Source organism: Alosa alosa, chromosome 19, assembly GCF_017589495.1.
Source record: "Alosa alosa isolate M-15738 ecotype Scorff River chromosome 19, AALO_Geno_1.1, whole genome shotgun sequence".
Classification (NCBI taxonomy): Eukaryota; Metazoa; Chordata; class Actinopteri; order Clupeiformes; family Clupeidae; genus Alosa; species Alosa alosa.
This window is the reverse complement of record NC_063207.1, coordinates 25,873,924-25,890,855: the sequence shown is the minus strand read 5'-3', so window position 1 is coordinate 25,890,855 and position 16,932 is coordinate 25,873,924. Positions and strand designations below refer to the sequence as shown.

General features: G+C 41.9%; 2 protein-coding genes across 7 annotated transcripts; both read left to right on the top strand.

Moving 5' to 3' along the window:
• Positions 1-2,085: 2,085 nt before the first annotated feature.
• LOC125284740 lies at positions 2,086-10,131 on the top strand. Of its 6 annotated transcripts, none has more exons than XM_048228864.1 (3): positions 2,086-2,129; positions 2,264-2,357; positions 8,805-10,131. In XM_048228864.1, exons 2-3 carry the CDS (start codon positions 2,269-2,271, stop codon positions 9,589-9,591), a joined length of 876 nt encoding a protein of 291 aa, XP_048084821.1. In that variant the 5' UTR covers positions 2,086-2,129; positions 2,264-2,268; the 3' UTR covers positions 9,592-10,131. The 6 variants fall into 6 exon arrangements, with proteins under 6 accessions (XP_048084821.1, XP_048084822.1, XP_048084820.1 ...); XM_048228865.1 differs by having other exon boundaries at positions 2,115-2,129; positions 2,269-2,357; XM_048228863.1 differs by having other exon boundaries at positions 2,124-2,155; positions 2,269-2,357.
• A 940-nt stretch (positions 10,132-11,071) lies between these two features.
• On the top strand, positions 11,072-14,995 carry LOC125312367. Its single transcript, XM_048270875.1, has 3 exons — positions 11,072-11,353; positions 12,349-13,018; positions 14,900-14,995. The coding sequence occupies exons 1-3, from the start codon at positions 11,331-11,333 to the stop codon at positions 14,993-14,995; spliced, it is 789 nt and encodes a 262-aa protein (XP_048126832.1). The 5' UTR covers positions 11,072-11,330.
• Positions 14,996-16,932: the final 1,937 nt, after the last annotated feature.

Sequence of the window (16,932 nt, the reverse complement as noted above, 5' to 3'; positions counted from 1 at the left end):
TCACATTAAACAAATTAAAAATTTTCTGGCGGAGGACTCCCAAACCCCCCCTCCCACATATGCGACAATTAGTGGGGGGCCCTTAATACAGGGGCCCGAAGGTTCATAATCCGCCCATGACGATTACATTTAATTGAGGCCAAGCTAATTTGGATTCCCATTACAAGTCAAACTGTCTCTAATAGGGCCAAACTGCACCATGTTTAGGCTACCATGACACCATGTTTAGGCTACCAAACAGGCCACAGAATCATAGGGGCTGTGAGATTGGCTAAGTCATTATCCAGGTAGAAGATGGATGAAATTCAGCACCAGTCATCTTCAGTTATAGAACAACAGCATCTTTGTATTCAGTGGGCATATTGGAAACATTTGCAAAATGACACACAATGGAAGATACTTCCACAATAATATTTGCTCCTTGTTGGTGGCCCCCCCTCCCCCAATTCCAATCCTCCCCCACCTTTCTTATGCAGCCCTTGCCACTTAATCTACTAAACCCCTCTTCTACTGCACTTTTACCCCCCACTTTGCACAAATAGGCTGACACCAGACATAATTTCACTGCATTTCTTACTTCCAGTAACTATATGCATGTGACAATAAACTTCCTTGTATCCTTGTATCCTTGTATTTCATGCATCCTGTAAAAAAGACTGCCATATAAGAAGACAATCTCAAGACACCCTGTAAATGATGACAGTTGATGTGGGTCATTAAGAATGATGGGGATCTATGGATCCTATGGGCAACTTTCTATCTCCAGACAACATAAGTGTTTCCACTGAGTGGTAAGCTTGGAAACAGTATGGTGGGCCTACACAATTATTTGAGCTTCCATTGTTAGAATTTGTGATTGGTAGCCTACAAAACCAACCTGCCTATCAAGTACCGCATCAGACTGTCACGTACATCCCTGCCCTCCTCTGCATCCTGCGCTAGTGGCACCACAGGCTCTCCTGCAACAGGTGTATCCAATGACTTTCACAAAGATTGTGAAGATCACAGTAGGTCAATACCATGGGTTTCACCAGTTCAATGTCACTGTCATTGCTCTTCATAAGGCAGCGCCACCTACCCTTGAGTCTCTCAAACATATTTTAAACCACGACCCAGGGCCTGGACATTTTCTTGTTGTATAGGTCGTTGCTCTGCTGTCAGTCGGCCATTGTCAGGAAATGGTTTCAGGAGCCAATTCTGTAAAGGCAGAGTCCCCCAACAAATAGTAGCCGACATTCACCCCACCAATGTTCTTGGTGCAAAGGCCTGGGTAAAGGCCTCCACGCTCGACCAACTCCCACAATGTGCATAGTCTCAGAACCCGAGTGTCATGCACACTCCCAGCCATCCCAGCATATTCTGAAGAGTCCTTTTCAATTCACACCTCCTCAGAGGATGATGTGATGCCAGCCTTTGAGTCAGTGCCTTGTACCTTATTCACAGAAAGTCAGCATTGTTGTGTTGGGAAGAAAAATGTTTGTTGCCATTACATCATGTCAGCATGTTCAGGGTCATGTCAAGGCCAGCTCATGAACAAACTTTTGCAAACATTTTTATGAGGTCAAGTTAGAGAGAAATGTGATCTGGGGAACATCTGAGTTGAGAACTACCTAGGGCCATAATTAAAATGGCAAACATAGTACAAAGTCTTTCAATGAGCAAAGTGTCTAATGAACAATTAGTAAATAGATTTGCCTCATTATTGAATTAACCTTAGTCAGACATTATACCTTGCACTTGGCCTGCCATTTAAATTAGGGCCCCTTGTCTTGGCCAACCACAATAAAGTGACAATAACTTTTTTTTAAACACAATACAGCTTGTCATTCACTGTTCAAACTCTCAATATATAAGAAAGCTGTTAAAGGATATAATACATTATTTTATTTTAATTCAAAGTATCCGTTCTGCTCACATAACCACCTCTTTTGTGATGTGTAAATAAAACCTCGGAGAGGACGATTCTGAGAAACCACTTAACAACTAAGGGGTGTGTGCATGCATGTGAGTATGTGTTTGTGTGTCTTTGTGAGGGCAGTAGCTGGGCAGTAAACACATGGTAGTCTTTATAATCTGGCCTCAGAACTCTTAGCAGTCAACACAGAGGAGGGGAGCCACGGCCATTGCAAGTGAGATACTTCTTATCCTAGCCATGGTCTCTGCAAAGCATTTCATTGTATTCAGTTTTTTTTGTAGGCCTCAACTCAAAAGCCAAAATGGATAAAGCATGGAATAATTTGTGAACTTTGTTTATTTCTGGCAGGACAGATGTCACCTGTCTATATTGGGGACAGAAACACCTGCGTCGTGAGAGCTGGCCTATCAGTGAGGACCTACTCAGCCATCATGAGTGAAATGTAAGATATTTTGCAAGTAGGCCTATATCAAATTATTTAATACAATTATTGAATCTTTGTTGATTAATGTAGCAAAAACGTGTTGCAGCGTGATTCCTCCGGAGTTTCTTAAGGGCTTCAAGAAGTACTTAAATACAACCGTACCCCATTCCGAAAAAGTTCTTAATCATGTTTTTCATTCCATGATGCACCCAATTCCACAGTTCTGGACTGCAGACAGGTCATTTTAGCACATGGACTCTTCCTCTATGGATAAATATTGTTTAAATATTGTTATAATTTTGGAATTGTTTACTTGAAATATTCAGGTCTTCCCTGAAAATACATTGTTTGGGTGACAGTATACAGTTAAGAATAAAATTATTCATACCCTGGCAAATATTATTTTAATGTTGATTTTCTCTTGACCAATGTTTGTTCTGACTGAAAATGACACTGCCACATGCCAAAAGCCTCTCCATGTCTCCACAAAGATTCTAAACTGCACCTTTATAGCAGCAATCCAGGTTTTGAGGCAGAAACGATTCTTTGCCATCACTCTGATCTTGTGCTCACTTTTTTGACGGATTGAGGTCTGGACTCTGGCTTGGCTGCTCTAAAATGTTGATATTGTTCTCTGTTAACCATTTCTTGCCTTGTTTGGCTATATGTTTTGGATCATTGTGTGGTTTAATGGTCCAATGCCGTCTATTGAGGTAGGTAGCTGTGAAATTTTCCTTTTTTTTTGTTGTCTTTATCATTACTCAACTTTTCCAGCCTTTTGTTGCCCCTGTCCCAACTTTTTTGAGATGTGTTGCTATCATCAAATTCAAAATGTGCTTATAATTTCAATGAAATAGTCAAATTTCTGTCCTTCAGCAGTTGATATGTTGTTTTTGAACTATTCTAAACGAAATATATTGTTCACATGACATTTGTAAATCATTCTTTTTTATTTACATTTTACAGTGTCCCAACTTTTTCAGAATTCGAGTTGTAGGAACATTTTTGTTCTAGCGTGACGAGCCAGATGTCCGTCTAGATTTCTAGGCTATTTTTGTTCAGCAATTGAATAAAATGGGGTCCAGGCATATTCTAAAACCGGACCAGGCATACATATCTTTGAAAACAGTTCATTGAAATGTTTACAGCACAATTTAGATATTATCTCATTTTAACTGTTGATCCATGTAAGCATTTTTACTTCTGGACATCCAGAGGAACTGATTAAGGGTTGCATGACTGAAACCTATGGAGACAAGCCAACATTTATGTTTTTGTTATTCTCACCTCTCACACCCTCAGCATTCCTGCCTGTATTTTGAGTGCTGAATTGGGGCAGGCTTGTTTTGATAAACAGTCTCAGTGTGAAAGATGGCCTTGAATATCCTGAATTCCCTAACAATAATAAAAAAAAAAAAAAAAACACAATAACAAGGTCAAAGATCTTTCTAAAGGTCCATCTATAGGAGACACAAATCCCTAATAGGCATAAGCCTAATTTAAAAGGCTTTTGCCAACAACAATTTAGTAGCCTCTCCTTTTAAGCTATCTTGTGTCGACTTTTACAAAGTAGGCCTAGGCTAGGGCTAGCCTAGGGTAGGCCTATTTGTAGAGGGTAAATATTTGGTCTCTCTTCTGTTATGGTGTTGGTCTACTGCACATGGAAAATAAAAGCAATTAAATCTGAAAATGTCATTGTCTTCTGAAAATTACAAGCAAACATTCCTAACAACTAGGCTAATGTTAATGTTAGTTAAAGGAACCGTATAAGATTGGCCAAAAACTTAGCCTGGCGGGCCATCCTATATCATTGAAATGTATAGTCTGGAATCGAACCATTCACCTCGCTTAATCCAAGGGGCGGGCAGAGAATTGTCTTTCAAACTGCCTAGGCATGCAATAGGCCAGCTCTACGACCATATCCATTATCCGGGTTCGGCAAAGCGGCAAATACATCCTTCTTCGAAAGTAATGACTTAAGTGCATTGTGTTGCTCAACTTTCAAAGAAAAGCACAAGTCCAACTCCTCCAAAGTTGACGCCAACGCCGATTCAAACAACCGCTCTTCGTTCGCCATAGCCACCTTCCTTGTTGTTCACAGTCGCAGGACTGTCGTTATCCTGTTAAGCCCGCCTTAAGACTCTCTAACAAAATAGAGCGCTGTGATTGGATGAAGTCCACGGCGTCAGCCAATAGAAATCCCTATGGTTTGATACTAGACGTACAGGCTGAGCAAATTAGGGTGCGCCGCTAGGGTGCGTCTAGATTTCTAAAACTGGTACTGCAATCACTTTCAAAATACTGTAGAGCGGTGTATCCCCTCCCCCTACCCCCTGACGGGCAGAGCTGTGGGGTATAGGGAGGGAAAGTGAAAACCAGCGCCGCAAGTGGTTGCGTTCCTATCGAAGAGCAGCTCCAATGTTAAGTCCTATAGACCTATTTTTAAAAAAATATTGTGAAGCCAAATCAGCAATGTTATCCACCAAAAATAATTTTCAGTGTCTATACAGTAATAATCTTCTAACTGTGAAAATGCCAGACACTATTTTGCCTTATTTAAAAAAATCAAAATTGCTCCTTTTGTTTCATAAACAAACTACAAAAGAAGTCACGTGACTTTACCCTTCCACGTTACTCACGGTAGCATGGCTTGTTTATTAGCCTGGTTAGCATATATTGACACTTAACACTTACTGTCAGCTCTTCATGTGAGTAGAAGCACAACACCAGTTATCCAGACATAAAGGTTATCACCATGCGGTTTACATCACGTTCAGTTATTACAAAAATATGTTAAGCCAGTTAAGCAAATTGCCGTATTGATCAGTTAAAGATTAAGCGCCCAAACCTGTGACGTCACATGCAACTGTAGTCCATTATCACCATGTTACGACAAAAACTCAAAACAATTCAACTAATCCTAAAAATAAGGTATGACCACTTGAAGCAATAGAGGTGACCCCAGTGCCTAACATAATGAAGGCATTAAATTAAGATCCCAATGTGCACCGAGATATATTTTTTCTAAAAAAAATCCCATCCACTCCGCTAGGAACGCAACCACTAGATGGCGATGAGATTAGATGAGGTGAGATGAGGTTAGTGGGTTAGCGAGGTATGTTGCGCTCAAAGCCAGGGTATACTGTGGCACGAAAGTGGATCTGTTTTAGTGTCGCTATATCATCATGGTATCTTATGCTGTCAACCAAACCTGGTCGGGAGGAGGTTATGTGCTAAATTAGGCCTATAGCTCAAATCGTGTAATCTACCCCCCACTGACCAATCAATTGTCTTAAAAATGAATCTCACGTGTAGGATTCTGTCATTTATCTTATAGGCTCCGCCTCTACTAACATTTTGGAGCTTGAATGCGCTGTAATAGTGCTGTGTGTGCAAATATCCCACTATGGACGTGCATACCATACAACAACTGATGACCATTGATTTATTTGATGTTATAAGGTTAGCCACAAAAAATGACCGCAGTGTAGATTAAGCTAACGCTCATGAATGCGGAAGTAATTGTATTTAAATAGAGGCGGTCTTGTGCGTCTCCACGTTTCACGATTGGCCAGCGTTATCCCAACACCGAGAACGCGCACATATCTGAGCTGAAAAATATATCACATAACTGCTATCGTAGAATCACTTAACGTATACCCCTTAGTCAAAGCTTTGTGAAGCCTCGATATGTCTACATAGCCTAGATATGTCTAACGTGCTTCGTAGTATACCCCACTGGCAACCCGGATGCCGAAACACTAGCCTACTGAATTTGTGATTAGTAGATAGGTGGAGGGTGGCGCATGACATGACAACATGACAACATCAGCTGAGGGCTGAAACTTCACTTTTTAAATGACAATATCCTGGCCGGATTACTGTTGTCAGTGATATACGTATTTGAAATGAACATGATTTCTTAATGTCTAGTGACATATTAGGGCCATTTTATGATTAATTGAAATACATTTCTTACATACGGTTCCTTTAAAACTGAATGTTGTAGCCTAGCAGAAGATTCTGCGCCTATCATGTCACGTGGATACAGTCGATGACGTAGTAACATTGCGCCGGAAAACATTAAGTTAGATGCAGTCTGCAGAAGGAAAACCTGAAGAGAAAAAAATACTAATCTGTTGTAAAAACCGCCTGAGACGGTCATGGGTTCAAACTGGAACTACCACGAAATAATAGAATTGCTGTCAGTCCGTGCAGTAGACGAAATTCATGGTGCGATAACAGGCACTGTTTGTGATTCTGTGATTTACGACAGGATTGTGGAGATGCTCCGAGAAAGAGGCGTTCGCAGAACAAAATCCCAGGTAATCAGTAAATTAAAATCCCTTCGAAGACAATACCATCATTATCATGACAATGGACGACAAAGTTGGATGTATTTCGACGTCTGCGATACTATTTGGGGGAATAACCGCTCAACAAGTTCCGTTGGTGTGGAGAGCAGCGTGACCGACCCTGACCCAGACCGGACTGAGCTAGAAAACAAAAAAACACCGACATGTCGGACAAATAACGTTACGAATGAGAACTGGAGCGACTATGAAACGACAGAGCTGTTGTCTGCTCGTGCCAAAGATGACATTCATTGTCAGATATCTGGTACTCGTAGCGATGCTATGGTTTACTACAGGATTGTAGACATTCTCCGCGTAAAAGGCATCCACAGAAGCAAACCACAGGTCCTCAGCAAACTCAAATCACTTCGAAAACACTACAGAAATTTGCGAGAAAGTGGCAATGGGCAACATTGGATGTTTTTCGACATCTGCCAAACTATTTGGGGAGATTGCAGCTCAGAAAGTCCCGCAGGTGAGGAGAGTTTGGAGGCCGAAATTGACGTAACTTTAGAAGGAACGGTAGAACCAGAGAGCAAAACCACTGAACACAGGGCAGATCTGATGGCAAATTGGACCCACCACGAAGTAAAAGAGCTGTTATCTAACGTTACTCGTGCCGAAGACGAAGTTGACAGTCGGATGACCGGTCACGCTCACGACACTGTGGTTTACGACAGGATTACAGACATTCTTCACGAAAAGGGCATCCACAGAAGCAAATCGCAGATCATCAAAAAACTAAAAACACTTCGAAAACAATACTACAATTGCCGAGAAAGTGACAATGGGCGAAGTTGGATATATTTTGACAGCTGCCAAACTATTTGGAAAGATCGCCGCTCACCAAGTCCTAACATTACTGCCGTGGAGAACATGTTGGAGCCCGCAGATGTTGAAGGAACGACATATTCAGATAACAACCACTCAAGGTGGACCAGCTACGAAATCTTAGAACTTTTGTCTACTCGTCTGCTAGAGGAAATTGATAGCCAGATGAGTGGTACTGCACGTGATGCTGTGGTTTTTGATTGGATTTCAGACACTCTCCATAAGAAAGGCATCCACAAAAGCAGAGGGCAGATCATCACCAAACTAAAATATCTTAAAAAACAATACCTTGCTTGCCGGAAAAGTGATGGTGAACAAAGTTGGATGTATTTTGACACATGCCAAAGGATTTGGGGGAAAAGCCACTCAACAAGTCCTACAGTTGTGGATGGCACACTGGAGGCTGACTTTGACTTTGAAGGAAAGGACGATTTAAAAGGCAAAAAAAGACGAAAACATGAGACAGAAATTGCCTCAAATTGGAGCCACAGTGAAACAAGTCAACTGTTGTCTGTTTGCGCAGAAGAAGAATTCGATGGTCAAATGTCTGGTAGTGCTACAGATGCTTTGTTGTATGAGAGGATTTCAGACATTCTTCACGAAAGAGGTGTTCATAAAAGCAAATCACAGGTGATTGACAGACTGAAAGCACTGAAATCAAAATACTTGAAGATTAACGACCACTATCAGAGAACCGGCAATGAGCGTCACTGGTTATATTTCGACATCTGTCAATCTATTTGGGGGAATGGACACACAGCAAATTCCAAACCAATACTAAGACTGGACTCAGAGGAAGCCACAAGCGATTCTATGGACAGCGATGGTAGTGGAAGTAGATTTCAATTTGCTCCCTACTTGTTATCAGGCGCCCTCAGGTTAGATTCTCTTGGCTCTTGGCTTAGAATCTTGGCTTAGATTCTTGGCTCGTTTAACACTCAATCTATACAAGGCGAACTGGACATTTGTCACCAATGTTCAGTCAACTCTGCCTATCTTTATACTATGGAATTTATTCACACATCAGTTGGTTTTTAACTGCATTATACTCCCCAAAATTAGTAGGTCTATTGTTGAGAGCTACTCTATTGTAGCCTAATGTGGATTTGATTGCATACCTGTTCAAACTCAAGCAATTGCATGTTGGGTTTAATTCTAGTGTGAATTACAAGGTCTGTTGCTGGTCCACAGCATCACAGTGAGATTTGTCACAAAAGAAGCCATTCATTTCTGCCTCAGTTTGTTCATTTGTCAATTTTGTCATTCTATGTCCTCTCAGGAAGCAGTTCACCGTTCCCATGCTCGACCTGGAGTGTTTGCTGTCCGCTAAGGTGAAACTCCGCCAGGAGGGCCTGCTGGACTCACACTTGAAGTCCAACCTGGACCACGTCATTGAGGCGTTGGATGCCATGCCGGCCTCCAAACGCAGGGATGTCTCCTTGCTGGTCGAAGGAGAGCGGCACCTGGTCAAGTTCGTCTCGGGCAACCCCAGCCTCCACTACACCGTCCGTCAGGGTGCCGCCGGCCCCGAGCTGCTCCAGAGAGTTCAGGTGGGCGCCAGGTTGACCTGCGCCAGCATTGCCAAGACCCACTTTGTCGGCCACCGGTGCCGCGACGAGTTTGAGAGCTGCATGGTGCGGGCGCAGCAGGTGGTGGCCGCCAGCGATGGGGGCCTGGCCAACGTGGAGCTGAAGATTGCGTGCGGCGAGCTGCGGCTCACCTACACCACCCCACAGCCCCAGGACACCATCGAGATCCGGCCGCAGCACCGGGTGAACCTGGGCAAGGCGCTGACCCTGCAGAAGGTCCTAGAGGTGAAGAACAGCATGGAGAAGGAGGGAGCTTTGAGCAGAGGCCTGCAGGCCTGCTTCCAGCACCTGCTGGCCAACCACAGCCAGTACCAGGGGGAGAACAGCCGCATTGTGCTCCAGAGCGATGGGGAGATGGTCGAGCTCATCAGTGGCAGACATACCTACCACAGTGCCCAGCATTTCATCTTCACTGATGCAGGCAGCCAAGTTCAAAGTCACAAGGTCCAGGATATTGACCTGTGGGATGATGAATAGAGTAGCGTGACCTTCATTGTGCATTCATAGATCAAGACAAATCAGAAGGTAATCTGCCTTAAAATAATAACTGAACAGTGCATTAGCTGTCTTCATTCCTGTTGAAAAGGACAGGGATGAAGAATGAGCTGCGTTAATGAATAACAAACACTGTTATAGATTACAAATTTGGAAGCAAGAGGTATATACATCAGATAAAGATTTTTTGTTACTTATCTTTCCTGTGTTTCCTGCCTCCAGGTTCTTAATGAATGAAGTCATCAAATATTTAGCTAAAATGGGTCAAATCTGGATTTCTGTAGCTGGGAGATGACTTTTCTCTGAAAGACCTCTTAACACTTAAGCACAGCTGATTATTATGTATAAAGGCCTTCAATGCAGCATTTCTATTTGATATGTATATATGTATAGACTGTAGTTCTATTTTTGTCTTTCGGCTACCTCCTTTTTAAAGTGTGTGATTGCTCGTCGGCAGTCTTGTATTGAAAAACAATGTACATGCAGACTTGTTTCTGAATTAAAAACAAAGCTTACGTTTCATGTCCATTTCAATTTTATGCTTTTTAATTCTCCTCACCACTTCTCTAACCAGTGCCCAGTACAATGGTCTATAACAGTGTTTCCGTAAGCAGACGTGGTCAAATATAATATAGATGAGTTGTTTGCAATATTGAACCAACTTGTATGTAAATCCAAACAGTTCTGCAACACTGCCTATGTAAGATATGCCAGTTTAAATCATATGAATCCTCAATGACACAATAAGACATATTTTGATTTTTATTGTCAAGATTCTTTAGCAGATGATTTTAGTAAGGTTCCACCTTTGAAGGTTTTAGAATATCTTACTAGCATCGATTTAAAAAAACATATTTAAGTTTCTATAACACACAATGCTCTGGCCATTAAATAGCCTTAGTTGCTGAAATGGCCTTAAATTAAATAAACAAACAAACCTGGAAGCAAAATGGAGAAAGCAAAGGTTGGTAGAGGAATTCTTTTACATTTCTCATAGTTTGTCTGAGTTTGCTTGTGAAAATTGGAAACAAAGTAGGGGTAACCTGTCCCTGAAACAAAAACTAGCCTAAACCCTGTCTGGAATTTCTCCTTGGTTAAAATATAATGTAGCCTACGTTCTGGACAAAAGTGTCTGCTTAGAAAAAACATTGACTATATATATATATATATATATATATAATATAGATAGGGCCAGTAGCGTGCGGTGACCATACATTTTGGTAGGGCAGAAAGTCTGACTTTTTTTTAATAGCCTATCATTTTGGGCTACATTAAAATTACATTTTTACAGGACTTTGCTGTATGCTTAAATCATGTCACAGTCAGAATTGTATATCAGTAACCCATCAGTTAAGTCTGCACCGTTCTCATCACGTTAAACCAGCGAAGCATTAAGTGACAAACTGCATTGCGTAACTTGCTTACTACAAAAATCAATGCAGAATGCACGGCCCTTTAAAGTAGGCTACTGTCTGATGTCCCTTGGTCCAGAGGAAAACGAAACTTAACCAGGAAATGAAAGTGAACAAGTATTAAAATGAGAAATCCGAGGAGTTTTCACCATAGACTGTATAGCCTACAATAGGTTTTCACGTTTCTCGAGGTCACTGACACCGCAAGATTTCCCTGTTAAGAGCAGGCATATTTTGAAGAGAAGTTGATTTTAAATTGTGATTATTTCTATAGGATAGAATAGGCTTAGACTTATTACGGCAACCAGCATGACGTCCTCTGAAGATATAAAGTAAGTTAATGATTTATTTATTTTTCCATTTTGGTCACATAGAAAATTGCACTCTGGGGGAAAATGTTTAGAAGATTGTAGCCTAGGCTAAGAAAATAGATGTCTATAGTTAATTTGCCACAAGGTTGAAAACATTGTTATTAAACGTTTAAGCCTAGACAAGGCACATTTTGTTATTTGAAATAACCTAGGTCTGGTGAGTAGCCTAGAAATCTAGACGCGCCCCTAGTTGCTGCCAGGGCTAGTCTAGCAACTCTCCGTTGGCTTGTGAGCTCCAGAAATCGAAACTTAATCAGGACATTGAAATCGTGTATAGAGTCGTTTGGTGGGCTTAACATAATGATTGATGGCAGAGTTGCAACGGTTTGGCTTGAATTCCCTGCTACTTGAAAACAAATATCCTATTGCGTGCAGAGGGAATTTGAAAGACAACTGATTATCCCGCCCCTCGGACTGAGCACTGCGAACGGTGAGTGCCCAGACCCTACATTTTAAATTAATGTGGGTCTGGCTCGCCAGGCTATCTGGTGAGCGTTCCAGTAGCCTAATTCAAAGTGAGTGATAAAATGGAATTGGTGAATGTTAAATCTAGCATTGCTTGGCTCTCCAGTGGTAGGGTAGGCCTATGCTGCTTGGCGCCAGGAGACACACAAAGACAAACATTGGAAGTATTTTTTGATGTGGAAGATGAATGAACAAACAATAAACAATATTAACACAATGATTGAATGTAAATAGGCCTAAACCTGATTAGTCGGTAGTAGGCTAGTTGTAGAGTTGTTGTAGGCTATAGAAACAATATCATGGGGCTGGCTGTTAAAGGCAAAATGAGCTGTATAAAACAATGACTGGGTGTGGTAAAACATCTTTCTCAGTCACTCATTAATGTTTTCAGTCATGATGTAACTTTTTTAGATGAGTTTGGTTGGAAATAATGTTTCATACTTTGTGCATCTTTGTATATTTATGTATGAGGCTACCATTCTTTTCCACAGGAGAGTCTTTAAGGTCAACACTCTTGATGTTGAATGCATCCTATCAGTTAAGACTGAGTTAGGCATTCTGGATTCAGTCTTAAAATTGAACCTGGACTATGCCATGAAAGCTCTAGAGGCCATGCCCATGTCCAAAAAGACCAATGCTGTACTACAGGTGGAAGGAGAGCAAGGACTTTTCACATTCTTTTCATATCCATTTGACCCCCCTCCCTTCTATTATGTTGTGCGGAGTGACAATAATGATCTCAAACTGCTTCAGAAAATCAACGTGAATAATAAGCAGCTGACAATTGAAGACATTTGTGAGTCACACTTTATTGGACATTGTTGCAGGGATGAAATTAAGAGTTGCATGAAGCAGGCACATGAGAAAGTGGCCTCTAAAAAGGAAGGTCTTGGCAATGTGGACCTGAAGATCATATGTGGAGAGCTGCACCTCACCTACATCACTCTGAACCCCTCCAGTGCCATTGAGATCCGACCTGATCGAAGAGTAAAAATTGAGAATAACTATCTGAGCGACGTCCTGAGAGCGATGAACCAAATGGAGAAGTGTGGGGAGATGTCCCCAGGAATGTTGGCCTGCTTCCAGCACCTGATAGCTTCCAGCCCTAAAGCTAAACATAAGGGTGCTGTCCAGATCTTGCTCATGAGTGAAGGCAAAACAGTTGAGTTTCTTCATCGTGATGACCTTGAGCCTAAAGATATTTTTGTTATATTCATTGGTGCTAACAACAAACCAGAGATGCGCCATACGACAGACCACTGTCTTTATTAACATGGGAAAGAAACCATATTGAAATCAAGGGTCTTTTACATGATATAAGATCAGCGAATAAGAAGAGTGTTTTCTATCATTCCACAAGTAGTCTGAATTAGGCCTATAGCATTAACATATGATAGCATATTTTTACTACCATATTTCTCTTAAGACTCAGTCAGGACGATGGAATATCAGGATCCAGGCTTTTATTCTTTTCAATCAGGGGCCGGTGCCCCTCAAGGGAGAGATGGATGTTTGTGTCACCCCATCATGGGTTTCACCAGTATTCTCTGACTATACAAAAACTAGTCTACCATATTTAAGTTACACACAAAGGGAAGTTCTTCAAAGGCCTGGCCCCATACTGTTTCTACACAACACTAACGTTTCACACCTGGTGATAGGCAAAAGGCCTAGGCTTATGAATTCAAGGATAAACAAAGGATACTCTGAATATACAGACCAAAGACACAAGAGATACATACACATGTATACAAAAATCACAAATGACCATAAGAAGTACACAGTATGTACATTTACAGAAATGATTCTGATTCACAACACTTTCACATAACAGACACCAGAGAGGATTTAGGGAGAATGAACATTGGGATGGACCATCCAGTTCAATTGAACATTTTGTTACATCTGAGGAGCCTTTTAATTATGTAATCAATGAATGGGTTTGACTTTTGTCTTACTCAGTCTTGGACTATGAGTGTCATCCACTCCACAGCACTATTGTTTAACAGAAGAGCCTGATCAGCTGGAGACTTCACTCACTGCCTTGCACAACAGACAGACTAAGGAAGTCATTCATCCCCAGGGCCATTGAACTGTTCAATGCATCACTTAAGGGAAGAGGAGAAATAGACTTCTCCGCATAGTCTGTCTGCCTCTTCACCACCTCCATGTCTTGAACTGTCTGTCCACTAGCCACTTTACCATTGTCTTCTGCCTCACTGTTTATGGCTTTTATTAGCACATATGCACAACCCCTCCCTCCATGCCACAGCCGAACATGTGACCACACTTATACCTTTCTTAATATAGTTATTTATACATAGATATATAGACTTTATTCTTGCACCGTTGCACTGTTTGACCATCACCATGACACTCATTCACAAAGAGCACCTTACCTTACCTTATGCACAGAGGACCACAGGCTCAGTCCCCGCTTCAGTCATTGCAAGCGCACCTGATTGATTAATCACCCAATATGTGGATACTGTTTTTTACAATTGATTTAGATTTATTTAGAAGTTTTCTTTAGTATAATTTGTATTTTAGTATATTTAGTATATTTAGTATATTCTTTATCTTCTACAGTCCTTATCTATTTTTGTGAATGGTGGAGAAGACAAATTGCTACCAGGTTTTTCATTTTATTTTCATGTTACACACCGCTACCATGGGTTTGATCACACTTGAATTTATATCCCTGTTAATCCAACTTCAATAAGGTTGGACATTGTTTACTGTATGTCTTGCTAGCTGCTTCACCTGCATGTTTTGAGGGCCTGGTGTCCAATGTGACTACACTGATCCAGTGATCTGCACTGCTTATATAGTCACTGCATTTGGCAGTTCGCCACATTTACACTGATGGACATGTGTCTGTGGACATCCTCTCTGAATGAAACACAACATCACTCACCCCACCCCCCGCCCCAACTTTTTTTTGTCCGAGCTGTGTACTATGGTCTGTAATCATTTCATGCAAGACTAGGGGCCTGTGAGTTAATGCTCTCCGCTGTGAGGGTCCCCCTCTCGCGCGGACAGATTTATGGTGTTTTACACACTTCAGAGCCAGCCAGACACAACAGCGGGAGGCCTGGCTCGAAGCTCCACAGCTGCATGTTCCACAGCACGGCGTGAAAGAGGAGAGGGAGAAGCGAGGCCCCCTGCAGTGCTGGAGGATTTACTGCGACTTACTGATGTCTGACCCTTGCCAGGAGATATGCCATATTTAAACTTTAGTGAACACACTAAGAAAGAAACAGAGAGGGATAGTGAGTGAGTGAGTGAGTGTGTGTGTGTGTGTGTGAGAGAGGTGTGTGTGTGTGTGTGTGAGGGGGGGAGTTACAGGGAGAGAGAAACCAGATGGTGTCTCTGAATTCTGCCCAGGCACCTGCACTTCCTGGCTGAATGTTCAGTTTTCCTATTTCACAACCGCTGTAGCAACAGTTGCAGGAAATGGAATGGAATGTTTTTCAGCCTTTTTTTGTTTTGCAAGCGCAAAGAGACCCACTACATAATCTGACCATGGCATCTGTTGTATTGAAAAATAACAAAAAGGGGTCACCCTCACTAAGATGTAAAAGAACTGTGACAAATGCAGTCCTCTGGAAAGGAACCATGAGGAAGTTTAAATGGCTATTTTCAGTTATTCCCTGAATGAGGTCATGTGTTACAATATGAGGTTTAACTTAGAACTTTGTTTTGCACTCTATCTCACTCCTCTCTTTCTCTCCACTGCTATTCTGTCCTGGACAGCCATAGCAACTCAACAATGGTGGCAGTGTTTTCAGGAAAGCCACAGAAACACCCAGTCTATCTGCAAGTGTGTGTGTGTGTATGTGTGTGTGTGTGTGCGTGTGTGTGTGTGTGTGTGTGTGTGTGTGTGTGTGTTCCAGACAGGCTGGGAGAACTGAGGACACATTCTTTCAGAGGCAGCCGAGAGGAAACAGAGGGTTTTTGGTTCAAATGTGTGTCTGTTTGACTTGGAGCACAAACGTGTTATTTTTGTCCAACCTGTGGTGAGTTGGCAGATTTTTCTGACTGAACCTGTAGGATAGGACTGGAAGCTGGCATTGCCACATAGTTACATGGGCTTTATGGAAAAGAGAGAGAATTAGAGCAAGAGTACAAGTGAGAGAGAGAAAGAGCGTGTGAGTGAGAGAAAATGAGAGAGAAAAAAAGCCTTCAACTTAATTAGCCCGCGCTTCAACAAAAAAAGGGCTGTTGGGGGGTAAAAAGGACTTCAGTGTAATCCTGACATCGAGCTCTAACCTGCTTGGACACATCCTGCCCCCGTAGAAAATGGCCCCTTTGAAGCACCCAGGGGCCCACAACGCACACACTGCTCCACTGAGCCCAGCCTGTGCTGAGGGCTTGTGTGTGTGTGTGCACTGCAGTCAGTACAGTACGCCTGCACACTCCTGTCGACAGTTAGTGCTGCTATTTTCAGAATGTGGCCTGATCTGTCGAGACAAGCCAGGTTTCTGTGGCCCTCTGGCGTCCATGTTTACAGAGCATTAGCTCCACAGTGGATGGTCCCTGTGTCAGCTGTGGACTGATGGACAACTGGTTAACCCTTTAAATCACTGTCAATACTGTGCTCCTAATGTAACGAGTGCAGGCATCCAAGTGCAAACATAGTCACTGACATGGCTATTAACATTGCAAGTTAGACATTTATCTGAATCATTTACTGAATCATACCACTGGGTGTGTTCACAATAAAATGTTTAACTCTTTATTAATGTAGCTGGTGTTTGATGCCTTTGATTAATGGAAATGTGTAGTTTTATATAGTAGGTCATGTGGGTGCTGCGTCATATATGAGCTGAACTTAATTGCACAGTTGGTCACATTCTAAAAAGGTATACCTGCATATTGCTTGTCAAATCCAGAACGGATACCCATGCCCTAACCACATGTTTTATCACAGAGAAATATGGCTTATGATTACGCGCTAGGGCCTCTTTGGCTTTATTGATAGGGCTGCCAAGGCCTGAGAGGTAGTGTTAATTTTGTCACCTATATTTAGTCTTAGTCTTGTGACGAAATTTCCTTTTTAGTCTTCGTCATAT

Excerpts from the sequence above, each read along its gene's own strand:
- LOC125284740 (XM_048228862.1), top strand. The coding sequence starts at position 6,503 with ATGGGTTCAAACTGGAACTACCACGAAATAATAGAATTGCTGTCAGTC. Across the intron at positions 8,404-8,804 it reads TTGTTATCAGGCGCCCTCAG|GAAGCAGTTCACCGTTCCCA; the intron begins GTTAGATTCTCT and ends ATGTCCTCTCAG.
- LOC125312367 (XM_048270875.1), top strand. The coding sequence starts at position 11,331 with ATGACGTCCTCTGAAGATATAAA. Across the intron at positions 11,354-12,348 it reads ACGTCCTCTGAAGATATAAA|GAGAGTCTTTAAGGTCAACA; the intron begins GTAAGTTAATGA and ends TCTTTTCCACAG. Across the intron at positions 13,019-14,899 it reads TCATGAGTGAAGGCAAAACA|ATTTATGGTGTTTTACACAC; the intron begins GTTGAGTTTCTT and ends TCGCGCGGACAG.